Raw genomic sequence first — 18,814 nt, forward strand, 5'->3', positions numbered from 1 at the left:
TTTACTATTTTAAGTCTGTTAGGATTACCTAAATAATTTACATTTGGTAAATGCCAGAATAATGAGATAATAATTTTATTTTTATTTTTGAGAATTTTTTATTAGTTTCTATACAGTCAAAAGTTTACAATAGCTTTGCTTTTAAACTGTATAACTTTGGTCAAATGTTTTGGGTATCCTTCCACAAGCTTCTCACAATAGTTTGAAGGAATTTTGGCCAATTCCTCCTGACAGAATTGTTGTAACTGAGTCAGATTTGTTGGCTGTCTTGCTCGCACAAGCTTTTTCAACTCTGCCCACAAGTTTTCTATAGGATTGAGATCAGGGCTTTGTGATGGCCACTCCAAAACATTCACTCTGTTGTCCTTAAAGCACTTTTTAACTAATTTGGCAGTATGCTTAGGGCCATGGTCTGTTTGGAAGACCCGTTGTTGGCCAATAATTTTAATTTCCTGGCTGATGTCTTGAGATGTTGCTTCAGTTTTTCTACATAATGTTCTTTCTTGATGATGTCATCTATGCTGTGAAGTGGACCAGTCCCTCCTGCAGCAAAACAGCCCCACAACATGATGCTGTTGCCCTATACTTCACAGTTGGGATGGTGTTTCTAGGCTTGTAAGCTTTCCTCTTTGTACTCCAAATGTAACTGGTCATTATGGCCAAACAGTTCAATCTTAGTTCCATCAGCCCACAGGACATGTCTCCAAAAAAATATTATTGTTTCCAGTGTTATTTAGCAAATTGTTATCTGGCTTTTAGTTGATTCTTGCTTGTTGATTTTCCCATGTTGTCACACAAGGAAGCAGTGTGTTTAAGATTTTCCTTAAATATTATTCTACAGTTGTGCCTTCAATTAACTAAAATGTTGTCAATTAGCCAATCAGAAACTTCCAAAAACCTTGTTAGAGCTTTTTCAGAGGCACGATAATCTTATTGTATGTAAACTTGACTTTCAAGAAAAGTTATAAAAATGTATGAAAAAATATCTCTTTCATTATTCTGCTATTAACCATAACAAAAACTATATTGATAATCTTAACCTACCTAAAAAAAAAAAAAAAGTTTAGTTACTTTAACATCTGACTTTTTTTTAAATCGTCATGTGCCTTTTTATACAGTGTATGTAAACTTCTGGTTTCAACTGTATGCTTAGTGTAGCCAAACCATTGTTAGTTTGTAGTCAATAACTACAATAACCAGTTTTTGAGGGGGTTATTTGTTGTACACTCTTGTACACTGTTGTGACTCAAAAACTGTAAAGTGATCCTAACCGTGAGATTTGTGATCCGTAATCCCACTAATAAAAAGCGTATTTTGCAGTGTAAAACAATGCTAAATATTCCTAAGCACTATTGTTATTGCTGCATTTTGGCTATGGAAATGAGACTGAAAATATGGAATTACACAAGCTTAATGAAACATTTCTACGGTGAAAGAAATGTGAACAGCCACAGTTGCAAGCAAAAATGAACAAGGATATACATAAAAAAACAAGGATTCAAACATGGCAGGTTTCAGTCTAAAAGCCATACGCCACTGCACACAAGAAACAGCGCTGAATATTACAGTTTATGTGCCATGACATGGTCTTCTGCAGTGGTTACACAGAGAGAAATCAAAGTAGAAAAGAAAAGGCCCCTTGGTGCTTAAACTCTCATAAGTTTTCATAAATAACTAAGTATAACAAAATCATTTGTATTTACCTGAAGAGATTATGGCGACAGAATGTTAGATAACTAGATAGAGCACTATATTTACAACAATAAGCTTGATCTTTGCCTTTCCTACATCGTATAAAAGACGGTGCTGACAAGGTGGCAGTGAAGTAGGAAAAAACAAACAATCCTCCAATTCCATAACGTTAGTGTTGCTTGATTATACTTTTTTTTAGAGAGAAAAAGATATCTGCATCAGATATCGTTGAGTGGCATGATAAATAAAGATGAAATAAAATACGTAAAGAGTGTTGGACGGAAAAGTGTACAAATCATAATGTTTTGGAAGATGGTTACCTGCTTACTTATCCATATACTCAGTGCAAGTGTAAACAGGCGTCATTCATTAGGCACGATGGAACCGCCTTAGTTAACACTTTTTTTTTTTTGAATGAAGCAAATGTGCCGGGAAATCTTTGAGGTTCCATTGCTTATAAATGTAGAGACGCAAATGTGTTCTTGAAGTTTTTCTATGGCTTTTCATAGAAGTAGCACCAAACAGTACATTAGTTGTTTTGTTCATAAAACTGGATGAGAAAGAGCGCTGAGGCAGGATTATACCCTCTTCATGCACACTTGACACCTGCTGATGTGAGTTCTTAGACTTCCGGCCTTTAATGTTGCAGGGACTGGTTTCCTGTAAACACAATGCAAGCACAAGTTACATTAGACTGAAGAGCTACACATTTTATAGCATTTTTTTACGTAAATTACTGGTAGGAATGTTGCCAGCAAGTTTCAGTAACTTAATTATTACTCCATGGCCAAATAATAGTAGTTTCGGGGTGAACTCTTTTCATTGCAGCTGGTGAATGAAAGGACACATGTAACTTGGTCCAAAATATTTATTACTTTCCGTGTGGTACAACAAATCAGTCACCAAAGAGGAAACATCTTTGAAAAGAGTCTTATACCAAAAAAAATGCTTCTCTTTTCACTCTCCCTCTCCGCTTCACACACACCTCAAACTGCAGTCCAGTCCCTTAAAGGACCCGCACATTTTACAACATGTGTAAACATAACGGTTGTTTGTAATCTGATTATTTGTTATTATCAATGCGTTGCTTGCCATGTGTTGTTGATGTAAGATTGTATTCTGTTTGATTAGAATATTCATATTGATTATAACGAGCGCGCGTGAGAGCTGTCACCGCACACACACACACCACACACACACACACACACACACACACACCCACACACACACACACACACACACACACACACACACACACAGTAGCACGGGGGAGAGGTTAAAGGTAAATCCAGTCAAAGGGGCTCTCAACTGCGTTCATTCTGTCTTTATATTCTGCTCTGTGTTTGTCATAAAGACAGCTCAATGCAGGTTTTGTATCAAAATCTGACTCTGATGGCAACTCTGCGAATACAATTAAGTGAAACTCACTGCGGTTTATCATAAACTTTTCATCAATCATTTTCCCTGCAATTGACAGCAAGAATGAGCGCAGAAGCGCGGTCTGATTTACAAGCAGCACTTACATGTGTTCAAAAGAATCTAAAACACCAAATAGGATGAATCTGTGCCGCATTTTCCAAACGTACTGTCTGTATTTAGCTGTTTGCTTGTACGGTGGCTCGAAACGGTCAAAGCACCTCTAAAAAAGGCTTTTTCGGACATGACATATTTGTACACATGTACATCACTGTAACACGTTTTATTCAAGAGCTGGTTTCAGTTAACTTGCTTGTTGATTAAATGCCATTTTGTTATTGAACCTATTATTTTTATGCAACAGTCAAGTTGCATTTTAATTTGCTATGAAGAAAAGGAAATTTTTTGCATGCTGATTTATGAGAAATCGTGAATATAGGTCTATAATCACCTTGCAATTTTGAAGTTATAGCTTTTTTTGCTTTGTGTATAGACTACTCAGTTCATGAGGGCAGTTCAAACTTTTATGAAGTTTGCTTTTTAAAAATATAACATTTTGAAATATTTATAATTATCTGCCTATACATATCAGCTATCGACCTCCAAGCTTGAAGAATTATCGGTTATCGTTATCAGCCAAAAAATCTATATCATATCGATTCATCCCTAATATATATAGTTGTTTAGTTATATGATGCACTTATTTTTCTTTCTCTCAATTGTAAGTTATCCTAATTAACAAGTTGAATGACATGCATGTTTTTTTCTGAAACAATTTAAATAGTAAATACATTATATCTGTATATATACCATACATTTTATGAAAAAAGGACACTGTAATAAAATGTTAATCAAAAACAAATATTTTAGATGTTTCACTTGAGATTAAAAAGTAAACCGAAAATGACAGTATATTGTTATATTTCTAATTCTTTGGTTCTAGGCAATACAAAGTGGCTGACTTATTTCTGTATACAAAACTCAAACATAAAAACAGTTACAATTCTTCTAAATCACAAATTGCACACTTTTGTGGTAGTGTTTTTTTTTTCATATTGCTTTGAAATACACTATGGCTGATGTATTTGAGAGAGCTAAAGCAGTCAATGAATGTTAAGGAATATAAAGTGTGTACAATCTTACGTAAACATATCTGTGTCTTCTATGGTGGCTAACCAGAAGCTGTAAGAATTGGCGTAGTAGTTGCAGGTGCCGCGACCATGACACTCGATGAAGGGAGCCGAGCGGAACTCTTCAAGACAAGAGCCAGGAGAAGCCAAAGCCTGACCGGAGCCCTCAGCACCAGCGCTCGTATGCTGTTGGATGCACACACAAAAGAGACAATTTACAACATCATGTTTTCATCTAATATTTTTCTCTGTGTTCATTTTTAATGACATCTTTATTTAGTAGTCTTTAGCCTCCATAAAATTTGAATGTACAGCATTTAGTTGATTTGCAATATAATGTATATATTATGTATATAAAGTCACCTGAGGATTTGAAAAAAAAAAAAAAAAAAAAAAATATATATATATATATATATATATATATATATATATATATATATATATATATATGTATATATATATATATATATATATATATATATATATATATATATATATGTATATATATATATATATATATATATATATATATATATATATATATATATATATATATATATATATATATATATATATATATAATTAAAATACACAAGTCATAATGTCGGATGCAACTATTTGAGATTCTGAGGTTTCAAAAAATCTAAATGTCCAGTAAAACTTTACATTTTAAATATTAATAATAAAATTTAATATTAATAATAAAAATTTTGTTTTGACATTTACAAAAATTTTACGGCTTTACAGCTTAATATTATCATGAAAATTCAAATGATTTTTAACATAAAATAAAAATTTATATTTGGAGCCAATGTATTGCCAAAAATGCAGTACAACATACTAATTTTGTGGTTTAGGGTCTAATAATCCTATTGGGTAAAACTTTTTTTGGTCACAAACACCAGTGATCTAATCCGTACAGATCGCTGGTAAACACACAGATAACATAGGACTACAAATCTGCTGCTATATGGACTACAAGTTCCAGTCATGCACCACACACACACCTGTTTCTGATCACAACTGATTACACTCACACAAATGGACTTTTAAAGCAGAACAGAGACACACACTTGTGGCTGAGTTTTGTAAGCAGTATTGTAAACTTTACGATACAGTTTCCTTGCCTTATTTTATTGTTTATTCCTGTATGCGGCCTGCCTTTTGAGCTTTTGCCTGTTTATGACCACGACTCTGGTTTTCCTGTGTACATCTGTTTGCCCCTGTGTTGACCGTTGCTTGCCAGACAATTCTTGTTAATAAACCCTGATCTAGATCCGAACTCCGTTGTCAGTGTTCACTTCACATTACAATTTTGATGGTCCATTTGAGTATTAGTCAACTGTCTGCTTAATATCTGCTGATACTGCTCCTTCAACAGACATTTAACTGATTATAAGAAACTTTGCAAGTACATGTCAACTTACACTAACCCTAACCCCAACCTAACAGTCTACTTATAATCTAATGAGAATTAGTTGGCATGTAGATGCAATGTAACTTAAATTCAACAAACAACCATCAAAATAAAGTGTGACCTACTATTTTACTATGTAATAAAAAGTAGTTAATAAAAAATAATAAACTATTTTATTGTGTGATTCAACTGTAAATGTGCAGTACTAACATCTACAAATCTTTATTTTTTTACTGTGCTATACTCTATTGCTCTATATTGTGTTTTTTACTATTTCAATGTTTTATTTTTTTGTAAATTAAATAAATGTATATGTAGTGAAGCACAGCACTGTGTTTACTTACAATTGTGCAGCTCAAGATGCAATATTTTAGCTGCTTTATTCACATGAAATAAACCAATATGTTCTGAGCTCTTAAAAAAACTATAATTGTAAAGAGCAGTGTATTTATTTACATTTACAGTTTGTGCATTCACATTATTTAATTAGTCGATTTAGTTTTAATTTATCTGGTTTTCTCACCATAACGAAAGAGTATCCAATCCAGAGTGAAGCCCAGCCATCGGGACAGTTTGGAATTTGTATGGTCTGACTGTGCACAGCTATAACCATAGCAGGAGCCTCACACACAGCACATCTGCCACAGAAAAAAGACACATACTGTATACTGTACATGGGAACTAAGAACACTCACTCGTGGATATATCAAACTTTCATAATAACAATAATAATGCATTTTATTTAAAGGCACCTTTCTTGGCACTCAAGGTTACCGTACAGGACAGCTAGAACAATCAGTTTAAATAAAAACACAATAAAAGTCAATAGAATACAATAGAAATTTTAATTAATAAATATCACAGACCTGCTGATGAAGGGTTTGATGCTCTCGCCGGTGACGGGGGCCATGCTCATAGGCATGGGCTCTGGAGTGGTCAGCCAGTAGGAATAGTCATTACGAGATGCAAAATTGCAAACATTGTTGATGTTACAGAAGAGGAACGGCATTGGGCTGAACTTCCTTAGGCAACTACCAGCTGTACCTACAGGGTACAAAGAACAGGAGTGTCAAGGACAGTGTAATAACCAGAAATAATGTCACAGCGATTTGTAAGTATCAAGTATTATAAAGTACTATAAATGTAAGTTTCAAATAATTCACATAAGCAAAAAAAAAAAAAAAAAAGTGGCAAACACAAAGAAACTTTAAGAAAAAAAACAGGCTCTGCTCTGAACACAAAAGAGAATGTAAAATGACCAAACAAAAACAAAACTTGGTCAGATTAATGGAAACAAACATGTCCAGTTAAAGATTTTTAAAATTAAAATTTTTAAGTTTTTAAGTTTTAATTTTAAGTTTTTTTTTTATTTAAAAGTTAAAAGATTTTTTTATTTGATAGTTAAAAGATTTTAGTATTTATCTTGTTTTCTGGTGTTGTTTTGATTATGCTTATACATTAATAAGGCTTACTCATTTATTTGATTAAAGCAGTAAAATATTTTAATTATTATTTCAACTGTAAGAAGCTTATATATAATATAAGTACACTATGTAAATTATTAAATCACATTGTAAAGTGAGCTGTAAGAAGCTTTATTGAGTTCATAACAGCTAAAGGCTGTTGCTAGGTCCAAGTCCTTTGCTGTTATAAAGTCATTGTAAACTAGATAATAGGGGTGTAACGATACACTCAGCTCACGATACGATGTGTATCACGATATAATGTTCACGATTTGATATGTATCACGATATTTGGAATAAAAATTGAAAATTTAACTGAAATGCAAATTTTACCAAGTAAACTATTTTTTATGTATTTATTCTGTTTCAACTTGTTAAACTGAACCTTCTTTTAGAAAATATATTAAACAGGCCTGTCTCTGGAAAATAAAACAATTTAAAAACTTCTTAAAAAATATTATTGAAATGACAGAGACAAAATTAAGGAACAATTTAAGTAAAGGTGCAAAAAAATAAGCTTTTTTTCTCATCAATTGAATTTAGAGCTTAAGGCTTTGCTTGGTCACTTGCGTTTTTAGTGTGTGCAAAAAAAAATCCACATTTTCAGGTAATCAGCAGTTCTATAAGATAATCCTGAACTTATGTGTATCTGTCTGAGAGGTTTTTATGGATGGCTGTCTTCATGTTGGGCATGATGAGTGACAGGGTGGCCGTCTTTTCATTACACAGGACAGTCGTGGCTCTTTTCAGCAGTTTAGGCAGGTTTACTATTTCTTCGGCGTCGCTGATGTCGGCGCTATCAAGTGTATCATGTTGACGTGCATTTTTGTGTACCTCTGTACTCAAAAGGGTTAATGCTCGTCGTAATCATAACTCTAAAATGCGATATGATTGTTTAAATAATGTGTACGTTTTCAGTTTCATTTCCACTGCTAAGTGCTGTTCACACACGCGGCTCCTGAACGATCACTCTGTTCCACAAACTAAATGTTGTTTACTACTTTATTAGACACAACCTGTAGGTTCTGTTCACTGAAGCAGACGCGCGCGTATGGCAAGCCGTTTTAACATTTAAACCTTTGTTCTCACTATCCATAAATATATTTAATTCATATTTAATTAAATTCATTTAGAGATATCTCTAATTATATTTTGACTAGTCGAATTATAATTATGACTAGTCAAAATATAATTAGAGATATCTCTAAATATATTTATGGATAGTCAGATCAAAGGTTTAAATGCTAAAACGGCTTGCCATACGCGCGCGTCTATCATAGTCCGCCCTTTGTAGTAACAGCTCGCGTCATGTGTGATTTATTCATCATTATATGAAGACAGAATGATATTTTAGGGTGAATTGTACCTTATAAATACAGTATGTGACTCTTTCAGCACCATTAGGAGGTATCCATGTCGCTGTGCAAAGTATGTAAATCACTGTGAAGACTTTAAAACTTAGGATGTTTGACCCAGTATGCGTGTCAAAAAGCGGACGAGTCTAAAGCAATGACTGTACAACCGAAATGTTGCCAGACGTCTGATTTTGAGAGGATGGGCCATCCTCTATTTCAACTCCACTCATCTTGGTCTGCTAACATTACTGCTGCTGCAATCTGAACTCACGTGCGACAGCAGGTGGAACGTAGCTCACGTGCAAACAGCTCAACTAATAAGAGAAAACGGACGTCATATCGTAATCAAATCGTCATAACGCCACGATGCATATCGAGACATTTTTGCATCGCAATAAATCGTACAACGATAAATCGTTACATCCCTACTAGATAACGTAGCAGGGTTGACAGTGCATGTCAAAGCACAAACCAAGCATGTGGACAAAGGAATTGTCTGTAGACCTTCAAGACACATTTTTTTCTAGAGGCACAAGGCTGGAGAAAGTTACAGAAAAACTTTCTGCTGCTCTGAAAGTTCCAATGAGCACAGTGGCCACTATCATCCACTATCACCATCAAGTGGAAGATGTTTGGAACCACCAGGACTCTTTTTAGAGCTGGCCAGCCATCTAAGCTGAGTGAACGAGGGAGAAGGGCTTTAGTCAGGGAGGTGATCAATAACCTGATGGTTACTCTTTCTGAGCGCAGCGTTGTTCTGTGTAGAGAGGAGAACCTTACAGAAGGACAACCATCTGTGCAGCGATCCACCAATCAGGCCTGTCTGGTAGAGTGGCCAGACGGATGCCACTCCCCTCCTGGAATTTGCTAAATGGCACCTGATGGACTTTCAAACCATAAGAAACAAAATTCTATATTAAATAAATTTGACATGATACAGAAGCCTAACTTTTATCGAATGTTTTAATTAAAGAAATGCAGGCATAACCATCGGTAAAAAAAAAAAAAAAAAAAAAACATAATTATTGCAAACTTTTGACCATTAGGGTGTGTCCACCGAAGTATTTATTTTATTTTATTTTTGATCGCTCGCCGTTTTTTACGTTAAAAAACGCAGCAGCCATCAGTGTCACTTTTGAGCTTGTCATCCAATCACAGTGGAGGAGGACAGGACAATACCATGCAACTTTCAACAAATAATCTGCTAAAATCTTCAGCTTGTAACAGTAGAGCGGGCATACTCTGTATCATGGTAACTGACTGAAAAAAAAATGCTGTGCTGCAAAATTGCTGATGTTTTTAGAACAGCGCTCGCATCTCTGCAGCGCAAAAACATTTTGGTGGACACGCACCTATAATGTGTGCTTATAAAATATTTGTTTTCTGTGCTGACCTAGATCTTGCCCATGTGACCTTTCATTGCCCTGGACATAAAGCAGGGAATATCCATCATAGATTGGCGTTGTTCCCTGTGGACAATGTGGTACATCAATAGTCTGACTGTGGCGAGTTACAAGGAAGCCGTGGTCCATTGAGGAAGGGCCTGGAGGGCCGATATGACCTGGAATACCATCAGGCCCTGGGGGTCCGGGGTACCCTCTGGGCCCTGCAGAAAAGAAAATGGGAGTTGATAAAATTAGGGATCAGCATGTAATGGATGAAAAACTCTATCTGCGTATCTGCACTTGCCGGGGGGTCCAGTTTGTCCAGGCTCTCCTTTGGCCCCAGGATGTCCATTATAGCCAGGTGTCCCATCGCTTCCTTTTAAACCCTGGAGTCCCATCACACCTAGGAGAATGTGCTTGTGTTAAAAGTTGCCGGCTTTTTGTTTTCATACACTTGGAAGTTCAGACATTTAAAAGCCTCACCCTGTTGTCCTTTTGCCCCAGGGAAGCCTTGAATTCCAACTAGACCTTGGGGACCCTGTGGTCCTGGAGGACCTGGATCTCCCTTTACATATGTGTGTGGTCCAGGGGGTCCAGGGGGACCTTCACTACCTTGAACATATTAAAGGAAGAAATTCAGTCAAACATTCAGTCAACAGTATTCAGAACATCCATACCTTCATTGTTATTTGTTAACGGTTTAAGACACCCTTGATTACTTTTTTTGTTGTTGAGATTTTAACAAAGTTGTGTGTGCTGAGCATTAATTAAGAAAACGTTAGCACCTGTTAGCTTTAATTGTGGGAAAAACTAGATACCTTTAGGCTTTTGTCAGCTAATTTCATCTTCTGGGGTTAAAATCCTCATTGGGGCTAGATTAAAATCAATAAAGTAGTGCTATCTACCTGTCCAGCCTGTTTTTTGTTTTTTTTTTTAGAATGAGTTTTCTTATCCTATGAGAAGAGCCTGCTTCTTAATTATTCATGACAGTACGTGCTTTCCAGACATGCCAAGCTGTGAGACTGTTGGTGGATTGCTGCACAGATGGTTGACCTTCTGAAAGGTTCTCCTCATCTCCATAGAAGAACACTGTAGCTTGGACGGAGTGACCATCCGGTTTATTGATCACCTCCCTGACTAAGGCCCTTCTCTCCGATCACTCAGCTTAAATGGCCGGCCAGCTCTAGGAAGAGTGCTTGTGGTTCCAAACTTACAAATGATGGGGGCCACTGAGCTCATTGGAATCTTCAGAGCAGCACAAATGTTTATGTAACCTTCCCCAGCCTTGTGCCTCGAGACAATCCTGTCTGGGAGATCTACAACTCTAAAATTCCTTTGTCTTCAGGCTCGGTTTGTGCTTTGACATGCACTGTCAACCCTGGGACTTTATATAGACAGGTGTATGCCTTTTCAAATCATGTCCAATTAACTGAATTTACCACAGGGGAACTCCAATTCAGCTGCTGACACATCTTAAAAGTAATCAGTGGAGACAGAATGTATCTGAGCTCAATTTAGAACTTTACTGCAAAGGCTGTGAATATTTTTGTACATGTTTTTTTTTTCAGGTTGCACTATAGTGAAGACAGTATGCAAATGGATTATTTGTAGTGCAACTTTATTTTCTGAAGTGTAATCCATAATTAAAAACACAGTCATATGCAGAAAAAGGATGATATACTGTTGAAGTCAGAATTATTAGCCCCCCGTGTTAATTTTTTCCCAATTTCTGTTTAATGGAGAGATGAGTTTTCAAAACACATTTTTAAACATAGTTTTAATGACTCATTTCTGATAACAGATTTATTTTATCTTTGCCATGATGACAGTCAATAATATTTGACTAGATGTTTTTCAAGACTTCTATACAGCTTAAAGTTGCATTTAAAGGCTTAACTAGGTTAATTAGGTTAACTAGGCAGGTTAGGGTAATTAGGCAAGTTATTGTATAAGGATGGTTTGTTCTGTAGACTGTCGGAAAAAAAAAGTTAGCTTAAAGGTGCTAATAATTTTGTCTTTAAAATGGTGTTTAAAAAATTTAAAACTGCTTTTATTCTAGCCGAAATAAAACAAATAAAACTTTCTCCAGAAGAAAAAAATATCAGACACACTGTGAAAATGTCCTTGTTCTGCTAAAGATCATTTGATAAAGATTTAAAATAGTAAAAAATCAAAAAATCAAAGGGAGGGCAAACAACTCTGACTTCAACTAATAATATGGTTTGATGTATATTTGAGTTCACACTTTTATTCATACCTTTAAGACCTGGGAATCCTCTGTCACCTCCTTCACCCTTAGAACCAATCACTCCTTGTTCACCCTTTGTACCTAAAGTAACAGAGCCACACATTGACTGGTGACCCACAGCACAAATACAATGCAATGCAACATTCCGTCAACCACATTTTCATTAGGAATCTTACCAGGGAAACCAGGAACACCCTGGGGTCCCATCTCACCCTTTGGTCCATTATAACCAGGCAACCCAGGCTCACCCTGCAGAGCAAAACTGTATTAAATTATGCATATTATATCACATTTAAAAGAACAATTCTGTTTCCTATAGATAGTGATAACACACTCACAGAAACGCCAATGAAGCCTTTGTCTCCTTTATAACCCCGAGAGCCTGGTGCGCCTTGGAAGCCCACATCTCCCTTTTCTCCTTTTGATCCAGCACTTCCTGGAATTCCAGGTGGACCTTGTTCACCAGTTGCACCTGTGGTAAAAATTGAATGCGAGTAAAATGACATTGGCAACCCATATTCAGCAGCAGAATACAACTGTCGATCCTGATTTAAAGTGCTATAGTACACATTATGGTATATGTGGTATATATATGGTATTTCATTGCAATGAACTTTTCATCTCTAATCAAAGAACAAAAACAAACACAAGATAATCAAAGCCAGTCTGTTTAAGTTAGTTCCCCACTTTCTTTCTTTCCTATGCTTTTGTTGTTCTGTTTTGTATATTTGTTTGTTATATGTTAGACTAGTCAATAAATCACGCTATATAACTAGGTTGGATTGTCTTTGTTTTGCTCACAGAAAAGGTCTCTTTAATGATAGATCCTTGCTACAAGCTTATTAAGTTTACTAAAACTTCTTAACTATCCATCTACTTCACAAGAAGCTGTTATAATTCCCTTTCTAAATAAATAAATAATTACAAAGTCCACATTGTTATATTCATTTTGTTAAATTAACTATAAGTTAATCATGAATATTCATAAGTAATAATACCTTGTTAATATTAATCATTAATATTGATACATTGAGCTAATTTTGCTACCCCTTTACATGAACACGCAGAATGAAGGGTAGAGGGAAGGTCTAAGGAGAATTGGGATTGGGCCAAAGTCTCTGATATCCTTAGAGCAGGGGTGTCCTAACTACGGCCCGTGGGCCATCTGCGGCCTGCAATTAGATTTGTGGCGGCCCGCGAGGCTTTTTATAAATATTAATAGAATCTGGCCCGCTATACATAAATGAGCCTAATTCAATAAATAACTACCGGGTGTCACTATGACATGCCTTCAAATAGGCAGCAGTTCCTGTTATGAAGTAAAACGAACCGAACAAACTGAAGGAAACATAATTGATAATCACGTTTTGGCGAGCCATGGCACAAGCAAGAAAAAGGAAAATCAACAGTGAGTGCAGGAAATTTCAGTCACATTGGGGCCAAGAATATTTCTTCACAGAGGTCAGTGGGAAATGTATCTGTTTAATTTGCCAGGAATCAGTTGCAGTAATGAAGGAATATTATATTAAAAGACATTATGAAACAAAACATCAGGCCTTCAGCTCTTACACTGGTGACAAACGAGATCAAAAAGTAAAACAATTAGCAGCTACCCTATCAGCTCAACAACAGCAGTTTTTTCATGCTAATAAAGTGCAAGAAAATTCTACGCTGGCTAGTTATGCACAGAAAACCCTTCACATAGGAGTGTCTGATGATATATTATTAAAATAATTCCATAATAAGTCGGCACAATAGCCTAGTGATTAGCGCGCTGACATATGGTGCAATAGCACATCAGGGCGTCGCGAATTCGAATCCCGGCTCGACCACTTTTCCCTACCCTACCCTCTCTCCCACTTCACTTCCTGTCTCAATACTGTCCTATCTAATAAAGGCAAAAAGGCCAAAAATAAATCTTAAAAAAATAATAAAAATAAAAAATTCCATAATACACACACACAAATTTGGCCCGGGACAACTTTTTTTTTTTTTTTGCATCTGGCCCTCGTACTAAAAAGTTTGGACACCCCTGCCCTAGAGTGTGTATGTGAATTTTTTAGCTCAAAATACGGCACAAATATTCATATTAACTCTTTTGAAACTGCCCTTTTTAGGCTTTGATCCAAATTGTGGCCTTTTGGTGACTGTTGCATTACTGTAGAGTCCCTGTAGATTCCCTCGTTATGCTGTCATGGGTAGCATTTGCTCAATTAATCTCATAAAACAATTTTCAGATTTTCCAGAAAAAGCAAGCTTTTGCAAATAACATGAAGTGTGCATCAAACATGTAAATGTGAAAGTGTTTAGGCTTCACCTCTTTCTCCTGGCTGTCCCTGGTCTCCTCTGTCCCCTTTAGGCCCCTCCATGGCTTGTCCTGGAAGTCCTCTCTCCCCAGGTCGACCTTGATCCCCTGGCAATCCTGACAGACCTTTATCACCTTTGGTTCCAGGTATACCTGGACTCCCGGGAATGCCAGGAAGACCAGGGTTGCCTTTGTCACCTGGTGTGGAGACATTTTATAAATTACTAACGATCCAATTTAATTACTTGTGATAATAAGGTGTTAATTAAAAATAATTAACTAAAATGTAGTCATTCTTAAGTCATTCTTAAGCATGATTTATAAATCTGTGTTGAGTGATCGACATACCCTACAGCGCATACTTTGCACATAGACAACGTCCTTATGAGCATTTGTGAAGTTTATTTATAAATTAATTTCAAGAGGATCACGTGCTTATGATTGTTCACGGCTGGTCCCTCATTAGCTTTATCAGATGATTCCAAACTCACTATAAATTATTAGTTTCTTATCTCAGTATCTTTGTCTTGAACAAAAACCCTGCCTGCCTCTACTCCCCCTCCTTTATAGATGAGTGACAAAGTAGCCTAGTGGGTTCTCCAGTTTCCCCGGGTTCTCTATTTCTCTATTAGTATATATGATATACTGGTTTTCTCCCACAGTCCAAAAACCAGTATATCAAATTGGCATCATAGTCAAGCTCTTAGCAAGCCGTGTATCTCCTTAGCCATCTTGTCTCTGTCATTAGCCAGAAACAAGTTGGAGGAGTTCTCAAGATCTGCCTGAGCTCAAACTCTTCTCTTGCCCTGCTAATGGAAGGAAGCCCAGGGCTCGAGGATCTTAGCTCAGGGCTCTCTCCTGAGACTCTTCAGTCATCAGCTAAGTGGAAGCTCTTGAAATAATTCAATCTGATCTGTCTGTGTTCCTTTGGAAATAACACTTCCAAAACTCTAGTAGGCAGTGGGGTTTCTATGTTGTACTTTGTCAAGTACTGTAGGATTGTGAGCAATGCTACTGTAACAGTAGCTGAAACTCCCACTCATTCAGGAAAGAAAGAGGCAGGAACCAACAAATGTACAATCATTTTTTATCATAAAATAAAATGGAAAAAGGGGCAACGCGGTGGCGCAGTATGTAAGGCTATCACCTTTCAGCAAGAAGGTCGCTGGTTTGAGTCTCGGCTTAGTCAGTTGGATTTTCTGTTTGGAGTTTGCATGTTCTCTCTGTGTTTGCGTGGGTTTCCTCCGGGTGCTCCGGTTTCCCCCACAGTCCAAAGACATGCGATTCAGGTGAATTGAGTAAGCTAAAATTGTCAATAGTGTATGTGTGTGAATGAGAGTGTATGAGTGTTTCCCAGTGATGGGTTGCAGCTGGAAGGGCATCCGCTGGGTACAACATGTGCTGGATAAGTTGGCGATTCATTCCGCTGGGGTGACCCCAGAATAATAAAGGGACTAAGCCAAAAAAAATTAGTAAATGAAGGATTGGTAAATCATACAGGTATGATAGCTAATGCAGGACCAGCTGTGGTTAATCATAAGCATGTGATCCTCTCGAAATTAGTACTTGAGATTAAATTGAGATTAAAAAATAAATCTCACTACATTTTTGGAGAAATAAAAAGGCTATGTTGAACCTACTATGTGGACTCGATGCAGAAGCATACATTGGCTTTAAACAGATCGTAATTATTGAGGATCTGATTCTAACCTTTGCCGCCAGGTTCTCCACGAGATCCGGGCAAACCTCTCCCTGGTACACCTGAAGAAGAACAATTGTTTGTCTTTAGGTTAATGGGTTTCTTTCACTAACCATGTATATGACCAAAATGTGTAGTTAATACTGTGTATAAACATTTTGACAAACAAATGATGATACATTAAAAAGTTAATATTAATGCATATTAAAATTTAATCATAGACATACAAAAAAGTGTTATTATAAATGCCCTTATTAACAATTTATAGCAAAATGTTTATGTGTGGATATTTAACTTATATAAAACAGTCATAGAAGGTGTGTTATAACCTGAGCATTGAAAATAACATAATTTCACCTTCAGAGCTAAAGAATCTTACCAGGCTCCCCTCTCTCTCCAGTGAATCCAGGAATGCCATCTTGCCCTGATTGACCTTTTTCCCCATGGGGACCTGGAGGACCCTGTAGACCAGGCTCACCTAGACAAAAATGCCATTAGGATTTTCACCATCAAATGTGAAGTACAGTGTGACTTTTCTGAAGCGTACAGTAATGCATCTTTAATGTCATTTACACTTGTTTTGTTTTTTGTAGGAAGGGTACTACTTTTAGCATAATGTGCATTAAAATGGATAAACGGATTTACCTGGACGTCCTGGAGTCCCAGGTTCTCCTGGGGACCCTGGCAACCCACCAACACCTTTCTCACCAGGCTTCCCTGGACTGCCTGCCCAGGATACAATATGATTTGTACATTATAGTTCATTATAGCAAAGCACTGTATTATAGCATGAGTGAACTAATAACACATGCTGTGTATCTTGCCTGGGTAACCAATCGATCCTTGGTCTCCTTTATGTCCTTGAGTTCCAGGAGTTCCTGTCATACCCATTGTACCCTTCTGTCCCTTCTCTCCAGGCTCACCAGGGAATCCAGGGGAGCCTATATTTCCCTTAAAGTTTGAAATAAAAAATAAATTCCATCACATTTTTAAAGTGCAGATTTTTACTTAATTCTTCTACTCATGCAAACAACACAAACCTTTGTGCCAGGGGGACCAGGGATTCCTATTCCTGGTTCACCAGGATCTCCTTTATCTCCTTTGGAGCCATCAGTCCCCTTAAAACCAGGGTGACCCGGTGAACCACCAACACCTTTAGCACCCTTTGGACCCATTGAACCTAAAAAAAAACATATAGAAAGGTTCTGTTTACACTTAGTATTTAAGTGTGTTTTCAGAAATCTAATCACAAGTGGTCTTCAACAACTCCATTTTTTCCTGGTATTAGCATTTTGTGTTTGAATTTCATTGAGTTTCTTTTCTCTAAATTCATCATGCTCTATATCACGGTCAACAATATAGTCATGCACATACTATTGAATGAACAAATCAAAATTTTCTTTTATTTTAAAATAGCAAGAAAGTAAGCAAATTAAAATAAAGTGGATGGAAACTACAATTTTGATCATAATCTGCATGATTTATTTCAACTCAACAAATAATGAATACATTTTTTTGGTCTTCTTTCTTGCAATATTTTCCACAATTTGTATGCATTTAACCTAATGACAGTAATAGTTAAGTGTTATTTATTCCTTCATTTAAAAACCTGGGTACCTGGGTATCCCATGTCTCCTCTAGCGCCTGTGTCTCCAGGTTCTCCAATGCTTCCTGGTTTTCCAATGATTCCAGGGTCTCCTTTATCACCTGCAATGCATACATTATTGAAATCAAATTGCTTGTACAGTTGAAGTGAGAATTATTAGCTCACTATAATTTTTTCCCCAATTTCTGTTTAACAGAGAGAATAATTTTTCGACACATTTCTGAACATAACAGTTTTAATAACTCATTTCTAATTACTGATTTATTTTACCTTTGCGTGATGCCAGTAAATAAATTTTACTAGATATTTTTCAAGACACTTCTATACAGCTTAAAGTGATATTTAAAGGCTTAACTAGTTTTTTTTTTTTTTTCAGTTAACCAGGCAGGTTAGGGTAATTAGGCAAATTATTGTATAACAATGGTTTGTTCTGTAGACTATCGAAATAAATATAGCTTAAAGGGGCTAATAATTTTGACCTTAAAATGGTTTTTAAAAATTTTTAAACTGCTTTTATTTTAGCAGAAATAAAACAAATAAGACTTTCTCCAGAAGAAAAAAGTATGATCAGAAATGCTGTGAAATTTTCTTGCTCTGTTAATCATTTGAGAAATATTACAAAAATAAAAAATAAAGGGGAGGCTAATAATTCAGACTTTAACTGTATGATCCCATAATACTAACATTATCAAATAAAGATAATTAATATCCAACTATTTTTTTACTTCATATGATTGCTTTAGGGACAAACCTGGCTGTCCAGGTGACCCTGGCATTCCATCTTTTCCTGGCATACCAGGGTCACCAGATGTTCCAGGAAACCCCTTTTCTCCAGTAGGACCAGGATCACCTGCAAAACAAGGTTAAAACACAAAGTCTAATGAGTTTAATTTTAGAGCCCCAACAAGCCTCTGAAATTGAATGTGCTCAGGTTTATATATGATTAAGGCTTTCAACTTCAAGGGCTCTATTTTGACGGTCCATGCGCAGAGTGCAAAACGCAGGGCGCAAATGCTTTCAGGGCGTGTCAGAACGCATTTTTGCTAATTTAAGGACGGGAAAATCTGCTTTGCGCCGCGGCGCATGGTCTAAAAGGGT

At 36.4% G+C, this 18,814-nt stretch overlaps 1 protein-coding gene across 1 annotated transcript in view; it reads right to left on the minus strand.

Annotated features, from left to right (window-relative positions):
- The window catches only part of col4a1 (collagen, type IV, alpha 1), a 101,097-nt gene that overhangs the window by 2,216 nt on the left and 80,067 nt on the right, over positions 1 to 18,814 (minus strand). The window contains exons 35-52 of the mRNA XM_087267486.1: positions 18,468 to 18,566; positions 17,728 to 17,817; positions 17,151 to 17,290; positions 16,935 to 17,061; positions 16,756 to 16,836; positions 16,490 to 16,588; positions 16,122 to 16,172; positions 14,424 to 14,609; positions 12,445 to 12,578; positions 12,283 to 12,355; positions 12,116 to 12,187; positions 10,342 to 10,470; positions 10,163 to 10,261; positions 9,867 to 10,079; positions 6,522 to 6,699; positions 6,179 to 6,293; positions 4,252 to 4,424; positions 1 to 2,352 (exon numbers count right to left, since the gene is read on the minus strand). The exon at positions 1 to 2,352 is cut by the window's left edge and continues 2,216 nt beyond it. Coding sequence (XP_087123612.1) covers positions 2,271 to 2,352; positions 4,252 to 4,424; positions 6,179 to 6,293; positions 6,522 to 6,699; positions 9,867 to 10,079; positions 10,163 to 10,261; positions 10,342 to 10,470; positions 12,116 to 12,187; positions 12,283 to 12,355; positions 12,445 to 12,578; positions 14,424 to 14,609; positions 16,122 to 16,172; positions 16,490 to 16,588; positions 16,756 to 16,836; positions 16,935 to 17,061; positions 17,151 to 17,290; positions 17,728 to 17,817; positions 18,468 to 18,566 — 2,141 coding nt within the window. The 3' untranslated portion in view covers positions 1 to 2,270. The remainder of the gene's footprint in view (positions 2,353 to 4,251; positions 4,425 to 6,178; positions 6,294 to 6,521; positions 6,700 to 9,866; positions 10,080 to 10,162; positions 10,262 to 10,341; positions 10,471 to 12,115; positions 12,188 to 12,282; positions 12,356 to 12,444; positions 12,579 to 14,423; positions 14,610 to 16,121; positions 16,173 to 16,489; positions 16,589 to 16,755; positions 16,837 to 16,934; positions 17,062 to 17,150; positions 17,291 to 17,727; positions 17,818 to 18,467; positions 18,567 to 18,814) is intronic.

Source organism: Danio rerio, chromosome 9 (assembly GCF_052040795.2).
Source record: "Danio rerio strain M-AB ecotype USA chromosome 9, GRCz13ab, whole genome shotgun sequence".
Classification (NCBI taxonomy): domain Eukaryota; kingdom Metazoa; phylum Chordata; class Actinopteri; order Cypriniformes; family Danionidae; genus Danio; species Danio rerio.